Source organism: Coregonus clupeaformis, unplaced genomic scaffold (assembly GCF_020615455.1).
Source record: "Coregonus clupeaformis isolate EN_2021a unplaced genomic scaffold, ASM2061545v1 scaf0201, whole genome shotgun sequence".
Classification (NCBI taxonomy): domain Eukaryota; kingdom Metazoa; phylum Chordata; class Actinopteri; order Salmoniformes; family Salmonidae; genus Coregonus; species Coregonus clupeaformis.
Genome location: NW_025533656.1, coordinates 247,715 through 256,225, shown reverse-complemented (window position 1 = coordinate 256,225; position 8,511 = coordinate 247,715). Strand labels below are relative to the sequence as shown.

Here is an 8,511-nt window from a genome sequence, read left to right as displayed (position 1 = left end):
AGGGGGACCTTGCGGGCGCTGCAGGATTTCAGTCCTTCACGGCGTAGTGTGTTACCAATTGTTTTCTTGGTGACTATGGTCCCAGCTGCCTTGAGATCATTGACAAGATCCTCCCGTGTAGTTCTGGGCTGATTCCTCACCGTTCTCATGGTCATTGCAACTCCACGAGGTGAGATCTTGCATGGAGCCCCAGGCCGAGGGAGATTGACAGGTCTTTTGTGTTTCTTCCATTTGCGAATAATCGCACCAACTGTTGTCACCTTCTCACCAAGCTGCTTGGCGATGGTCTTGTAGCCCATTCCAGCCTTGTGTAGGTCTACAATCTTGTCCCTGACATCCTTGGAGAGCTCTTTGGTCTTGGCCATGGTGGAGAGTTTGGAATCTGATTGATTGATTGCTTCTGTGGACAGGTGTCTTTTATACAGGTAACATGCTGAGATTAGGAGCACTCCCTTTAAGAGTGTGCTCCTAATCTCAGCTCGTTACCTGTATAAGACACCTGGGAGCCAGAAATCTTTCTGATTGAGAGGGGGTCAAATACTTATTTCCCTCATTAAAATGCAAATCCATTTCTAACATTTTTGACACGCGTTTTTCTGGATTTCTTTGTTGTTATTCTGTCTCTCACTGTTCAAATAAACCTACCATTCAAATTATAGACTGATCATTTCTTTGTCAGTGGGCAAACGTGAAAAATCAGCAGGGGATCAAATACTTTTTCCCTCACTGTATATATGCATGACAACAATGTTAACGCACAGTAAGCATTGAAGCAAGACAAGCTAATCTATTAAACAGATGTCAGCCCTCTCTCTGTGCATAAAATCAGTTTCCATAATGTCTATGGGTAGAAAGAAAGACTGTTTTAAAGGAGCCCAATTATGATGACATCAAAGTCTTTCATTCTCCCTTCAGTGTCGATCTCCTGAAATGGCTAACATACCTCCTTCAAGACTATCAATCTGGGTTTGTTTGTACAGTTGCCATGGGGGCAGGTTTAGCGAGGAGCTGACTCCTACACAAATAAAGGACGTCTGTGATGGTGTGTGTCTGTAGAAGGAACGTACACACACACACACACACACCGTCTCCAAATACGTACCTACTTCACATAGAACACTTGAAATCGTCTTGGTCCAACAATACAGTCTAATACATAGTGGAGCAGAGACTGAACTTTAACCTTTCCTGGAATATACATACAGTTTACCAATAGAAAAAACCCAAACGCGCTACAGCCCAGCTTAAACAAAAGGCTCTGATGAAGGCGATTTATGCAGAAACATAACCCTTTTGTTTGTTTGTCCCGTCAATAAATCTATCAGATCTACCCGGCAACAGAGTGCTCCTTTTTCTTTATTCTCCCAAATAGTCACCAGTTGAAGTTTCCTGGAGTAAGGAATGTTTTTTTGTGGATACATACAGTTTAATTGCATACAGTATCAAACGTACAGTAATTCCTATGTGGACCACAGCAGAACTTACCTACTGTATAACCATGTTTTTGTCACACCAGTGAGAAAAGGAGTCCGCCTGTTATCACAGACTATGCAAAGTGAGAGAATAATATATAGAAATTATCAGGCAGAATTTATTAGGAATATAGTCCCCAAAAATCGTAAATTAAAGCAGAAAGACTTGTAGAAAGACTTGTAATAAGAATGTCATTGCAATGCATCCACTTGAGTTCACATTTGGACAAAGCTAAGAATCTGCACTTGTAGGACCCCTTTCACATTCAATATAAACAACTCCAATGTGAGCCGGGGATCCTCCAAAAGTCCATGTCTTCAGTCCAAAAGCTTTAAAGTCCCCGAAAGTGGTAGCAAAGGCAGACTAGAAATATTTAAAACGTTACAGTCTATCCTTATTAAGTTGTGGGTAAAGTACATTCCCTTACACTCCATTTTGTTCTCCAGAGAGGGTATCCCTGGTAACACTACAAGGTACCACTTTACATTAAGGCACCCTTTATAAAGAGCACCTTAAAGTAGTGTAACCCACTACAAATGTTTTCTTTCTGTTTTTGCATAAATGTATTTTAATTTTCATTTTTTTGCACCATAGGGATATGGCGGTATGACTGTTTGAGGAGAATGAGGTGGATGTAGGAAGAGGTGGTGTGAAAAATTGACAAGAGGAAAGAAAGGCAACCCAAACGGATGGTGGGTGAGAAAAGAAGAGTTTATAAAGCAGTGGATCACGTCATCGATTTACAGCTCCATACAAAAGACGTACAAAAAAACGCCGCCGACAGACACGCAGTGCTCTCACATGCCTGGGTCGTGTTCATTAGGGATAGCAACGGGAAATGTTTGCAACAGAATGCGAAAATGTGCATTTCTTATTGGACATGTTCAGGTAGTCCCTCCCTGTTTTCAGTCCATTTTATTCCGTTTGGTGCCTAATGAACACAACCCAGGGAAGGGTGAATGAAAAGGGGATGGTGTGAAAAATACATGAGAACAAAACCGACCAAAGACAGAAACAAAAAATTAAGTAATTACATATTAAGGTGCTTAAACGATTGTTCTGCGGTCAGTGTCCTTCCTATATGAATATATACTCATTTACACACGAAAAAGGCAAAATAACTTCAGAAATCATATTCATTGAACACAAAAAGCCAAGTATGCCTAACAAATGTTATTCAAATACATTGTTATAAGCTATTGCAGTGACACTCTAATCGTTTCATTCATTCCCAACAGTAAAAAAGGTCGCCATCAGAATGATCTATAGAGGAAAAACAACTCCAGGAACATAACTGTATAATTCAATAAAATTAATTTACGCCGCTTATCTGATTATATTAATTTAGAGTGAAGTACAACATCGCATTTGGACAAAGGCAATGAATGCGGCGACAACATTAGCTATTTCATTCCTAATACAGTATTCAACAGCAATCTTTAAAAGAAAACCTCTTCATTGAATAAAATAACTTTGTTTAAAAAAGGAGGGTTGTGTTATTGTTGAGACCTGACAGTTTGCTGTAAATTGACAAGAGTAAATGTCAGACTTGACTGCAAACAAGTTTAGGCTATTGTCTCGTTATCTTAAACATGACACGGGGATTTGCGGTGGTTGAAATTACTTCACCTTAGGCCACTTCAACTAGAAGAAAGTACAGAAAGTAAGCTGAGAAACTTATTTTGCTCCATCCATTCCATGAGTTATATCTATGGACGGAGACATCTAAATGATGCCTTATCAATATTCAATACTTTTCCCATTATAAATACCTTTACATACAAAAAGTGGGAAAACTGGTTGCTTTTGCATATGTTTTTCCAACGGTATCAAACCCCTAAAGCCCTATCGACAACCCAATCTAGCGCTCACTTGTAAAATCCGTAGTGTACTCAGAAATGTCACGTAACTAAAATGATAAAACGCCAAGTCCACCAATCTTGATTATAAAACAAAACAAAAACGAATAAAATCCCAAATCTATAAATATTATTTTCCATCAAAAGTACAAATGTACTGTCCTTGTTCAAAGAGAGGGGTTAAAAATAAAATATCAACGATTGCCACTTCCACATTTGCAATAACTCGCCTATATAGAAGGAGTTTGCAAACACTATAATAACAAACCGGAATTGACTGTAGGCCCATAACAGGAAGATATCCAGAGCCTTCCAGTGTGAATAGAAGGCTCTGCGTACAATATCTATGCATTTGCCTCCAAACAATTCTTACCCTATTCCATGGTATCCAGCAACACTTTTGGGTATCACGCATTACAAAGCATCATCATTTTCACTGGGGAAATAGGTGAGTGTTCCTGTGTTGGTGTAAAGTAAATATGAAATGTTAGCAGCATCTTATGAAGAAGATTTTTTACTAATGATGCTGTGGTTGTTTCATGGTGCTTATTGAAAGTTGCTGTGGATAAGAGCATTTGCCAAATGACTAAACATTGAAATGTGTTGCAATGTCCTATGACAATACTGCTCTGAAAATACCAACCTGCCCCTCCTATTACATTTAATACACTTAGGGGGGGGGTCTCTGTATTGATTTAACACTGAGGAAAAAGGGAACAGAAACATGTACAAAACCAAGATGGCTGACATGATTATGTCAAGGCAATCCTGAGTGGCAGTTTACATTGCATCTTTAACTCCATCTTTACCATATTTGACCTTACTGAATGTTACACAATCAACTTATCAATGCAACTTATTGCATTACTGGGTTAAAATATATCTAATAAATAAAAGAAAAGCAGATGTCAACACTAAAAAGGTGGCCATCTTGTTTGGCTACCCTTCCTTCAGTATTTGAGGTGACAGGAATACAAACGGTATGGATCTACTTCTACCTCTTCTTAATCATTTAGAAAATAATTGTTTAGTTAGTGGAATAGTCTCCTGTAGAGTTGGCTAGTTAGAGCTAAAACAAAATATTTGTTGCGACGTTGTCGCACACACTTGGGCAAGGCTTCTTGGATGACCAGACGTAGTAGGGTCGTGTCGCTCCGGGGTGAAGTTTCCCCTAGGGGCAGATCTAGGATCAGCTCCCCCTCCCCAAATCCTAACCTTAACCATTAGTGGGGAAAGTGCAAAACTGACCCAAGATCAGTATCTAGGGGCAACTTCACCTTACTCCACGTTGGTTGTGTCCAATTTGGGTTATGCTAGAGATGGAAGGGTCCAAGTAAGGAGGGGGCGGGGTGGACCGGATTCATCATTATAGTTTCTTGACATAGTTTCCTGGGAAGGTTCCAAACTTCTTGCTCCGTCGAGAGGTCCCTTTGCAAAAACACAAAAACAGAGATGCCATTATTCCACTGTACGTGGACACCCACGGTGACACAATGAAACATCATTTTAGGACGTGACTGTAAAAGAGAAGGTGTTGGAATGTGTCTGTTTACCTAGCCCACTAGAAGTGATTGATTCTAGAATTTCAGTGGTTCTTATATGCAGAGGGCACTATCAGTATTAAATAATGTATTCAAATATCGCAAAAAAACACTAATGATTCCCTGCACCTTTAAAATAAACCAAAGAACATCCAAACCTAAGTTTAGTTGTTCAGCTGTGTCTGTCTAGTTAGCAGCATTCCTACAACACTGCAATGTAATCAACATCCAGATCAGGAAGTTAAAGCTCTCGTCCAGCTAAATCCCAATGCAACATGGCTGGATTTTGAGGAAGGAAGGAAATACAAGGACCTAGAAGTGAGGGGGCAAATGCATTCTCAGTGCAACCAATCTTTAGTGGATAATATTGCCTTTTGGTATTCAGCTGAGTGGTAGAAATGGATTAAGTAGACATTTCAGAGTGGGAAAGGGGAAGTCCTGAAAAAACACCTAGCCCCTACTCCCTAGGCACTTCCCCTAGCCCCTACTCCCTAGGCACTTCCCCTAGCCCCTACTCCCTAGGCACTTCCCGAAGCCCCTACTCCCTAGGTACTTCCCCTAGCCCCTACTCCCTAGCCACTTCCCCTAGCCTCTACTTCCTAGCCACTTCCCCTAGCCCCTACTCCCTAGGCACTTCCCCTAGCCCCTACTCCCTAGCCACTTCCCCTAGCCCCTACTTCCTAGCCACTTCCCCTAGCCCCTACTCCCTAGCCACTTCCCCTAGCCCCTACTCCCTAGGCACTTCCCCTAGCCCCTACTCCCTAGGCACTTCCCCTAACCCCTACTCCCTAGACACTTCCCCTAACCCCTACTGCCTAGGCACTTCTCCTAGCCCCTACTCCCTAGGCACTTCCCCTAGCCCCTACTCACTAGGCACTTCCCTTAGCCCCTTCTCCCTAGCCACTTCCCCTAGCCCCTACTGCCTAGCCACTTCCCCTAGCCCCTTCTCCCTAGACACTTCCCCTAGCCCCTACTCCCTAGGCACTTCCCCTAGCCCCTACTCCCTAGGCACTTCCCCTAGCCCCTACTCCCTAGGCACTTCCCCTAGCTCCTACTCCCTAGCCACTTCTCCTAGCCCCTACTCCATAGGCACTTCCCCTAGCTCCTACTCCCTAGCCACTTCTCCTAGCCCCTACTCCATAGGCACTTCCCCTAGCCCCTACTCCCTAGGCACTTCCCCTAGCCCCTACTCCCTAGGCACTTCCCCTAGCTCCTACTCCCTAGCCACTTCTCCTAGCCCCTACTCCATAGGCACTTCCCCTAGCTCCTAAGCATTTGTAAATCTGAGAGGATTGCATAGATCTAAGTAATGTGGCAGAAATTCCAGCTGGCCTATCAGAGGGTAAGGTGGGACTATTACCACATTTCTTATCCTTATCAAAGTCTTTTAGATGTACGCCCTTAGTGCCTATAGGCTAGGGGTTGTTTCCGGATGGGGCTGAAGTGTGTTTTCCTTAGGGCACAGGCAGTAGATCTCACATGGAACTCGAGCACCACCTACTGGTGAGAGTGGGGTATGAGTTGAACATAAATGCCATATGTTATGCACTGCTGTAAATCTACTAATTGCAGGGCTCTCCAACCCTGTTCCTGGAGAGCTACTGTCCTGTAGGTTCACTCCAACCCTAATCTAGCACACCTGATTCTAATAAGTAGCTGGTTGATAAGATGAATCAGGTTAGTTACAACTGGGGTTGGAGCAAAAACCTACAGGACGGTAGCTCTCCAGGAACAGGGTTGGAGAACCCTCTATTACAGCCTACCAGAGCGTTGGTCTCCAAAAATGCACCCTTCGATCCTCCTTAACCTTGAAACTATTTCCGATCTTCTGTCATGACTGGATAGATAACAGCAAGGTGTTCTGCAGCTTAGCTTTTCAACAATCAAGTACTGTGATTCTGTGAGGAAAAGTTGAAGTATTAATTCTCCTCTCTTACCGACAAACCAGCCGTCGTCACATTTCTCCATGACGTCCACGATGTCTCCCTCCTTCAGCTCCAGCTCGTCCTCATTACGGGGCAGATAGTTGTACAGGGCCTGGAACCTGGGAGGACACAACCAGGGCTGTGTAAGAAACGTGGCCCACACTGCTATAGCTTTGTGATAAGATCATTATTGATGGTTGATGTTGATGTAGGCAGGTAGCCTAGCGGTGAAGAGCATTGGGCCAGTAAACGAAAGGTCGCTAGTTGGAATCCCTGAACTGACTAGGTGAAAAATCTGTCGATGTGCCCTTGAGCAAGGCACTTAACCCTAATTGCTCCGGATAAGAGTGTCTAATAAAATGTATGTTGATGATAATGCTGATTGTACAAGTGTTTAGGAGGCTATGATGAAGGATAATACCGATAATATCTGACTCCATGATATTAATGATTACTAGAACGACCAATGGGGCAACAACCATGGAAATATAACCCACATAGCTATAGTCCTATGATAAGATTATTATTGGTGTGTCAATGATGACGATGATTGAGATTCTACTTACGGGTCTCCTCCACCATGGAGCGAATCCTGCACAATCCTCTGAGAGAGAGAAAGAGACAGAGACAGAGACAGAGACAGAGACAGAGACAGAGACAGAGACAGAGACAGAGACAGAGACAGAGACAGAGACAGAGAGAGAGAGAAGAGAGAGAGAGAGAGAGAGAGAGAGAGACAGAGAGAGAGACGAGAGAGAGAGAGAGACAGAGAGAGAGAGAGAGAGAGAGAGAAATAAGTACAATGTGGCACAAACAGTTGATATGGTGACATAAATCCACTGCTTTGAGAGTCACACTGTTATCATTTGGCTCCATACCCCTTTCAGATGAGAACAGAATCAAATAAACCCCCAAATCCACTCCTTAACAAAAACACACCAAATCTCAATGCTCAATCCCCTACAATGAAACAAATGCACTACAATGTAGTCAAACAATATCATGCACTGAAATCCAGGGGTAACCAACAGGGTATTATTAGAGAACAAAGACTACATTCCCCACAATGCACAGCTGCTAGTGTCACGCCCCTACCCTTCGACCTCTAACAGGCGACAGACAGGACCTTCGGGTCGCGACGGGGCTACGGGGGGGTTTACCGTCGACCGCGTGGAGGTCGTGCTTAAAAGGAGGCTGAAAGAACCAGAAATGCGACACAACAACAAGACAGACGGCAGTCAGCCTCCATTTTCAGAAAGAACAAGAGCAGCCATTTTGACCACAGAGAATCACTGGTATTATCCCAAATGACACACTATTACCTATATAATACACTTTAAAGGTTAAAGGTTAGTGCATTATATAGGGAATACAGTGTAATTTGATCACTCAGTTCATGCTGTATGCAAGGGATGTCTTTCCATGCATACAAAGGCATCCACACTTTACACAGTATAGGTGATTTATCCACCTCTTATAGGCTACACACAATACATCTAAAAGCTGGTCTGGGTACACACACTGGTGACCTCTCATATTAACACTCTGCCATTCACTGTGCATATGGGCATCTGCAACCAGGCGTCCAACATGCTGCTAATTCACGCATTGTTATCACACAGCCGCACACACACTTCAATGGTCCAACAGGTGATTCATAAAAAATAATTAGGGCACAACACACACACACACACACACACACACACACACACA

The 8,511-nt window shown here is 43.1% G+C and overlaps 1 protein-coding gene across 3 annotated transcripts in view; it reads right to left on the bottom strand.

Annotated features, from left to right (window-relative positions):
- Positions 1–2,165: 2,165 nt before the first annotated feature.
- Positions 2,166–8,511, bottom strand: part of sorbs2a (sorbin and SH3 domain containing 2a) — a 92,869-nt gene continuing 86,523 nt past the window's right edge. For all 3 annotated transcript variants that reach the window (XM_045214133.1, XM_041872159.2, XM_045214134.1), the window contains 3 exons: positions 7,365–7,402; positions 6,811–6,917; positions 2,166–4,760 (listed from right to left, as the gene is read on the bottom strand). In XM_045214133.1, the coding sequence (XP_045070068.1) occupies positions 4,699–4,760; positions 6,811–6,917; positions 7,365–7,402 (207 nt within the window). In that variant the 3' untranslated portion in view covers positions 2,166–4,698. The remainder of the gene's footprint in view (positions 4,761–6,810; positions 6,918–7,364; positions 7,403–8,511) is intronic.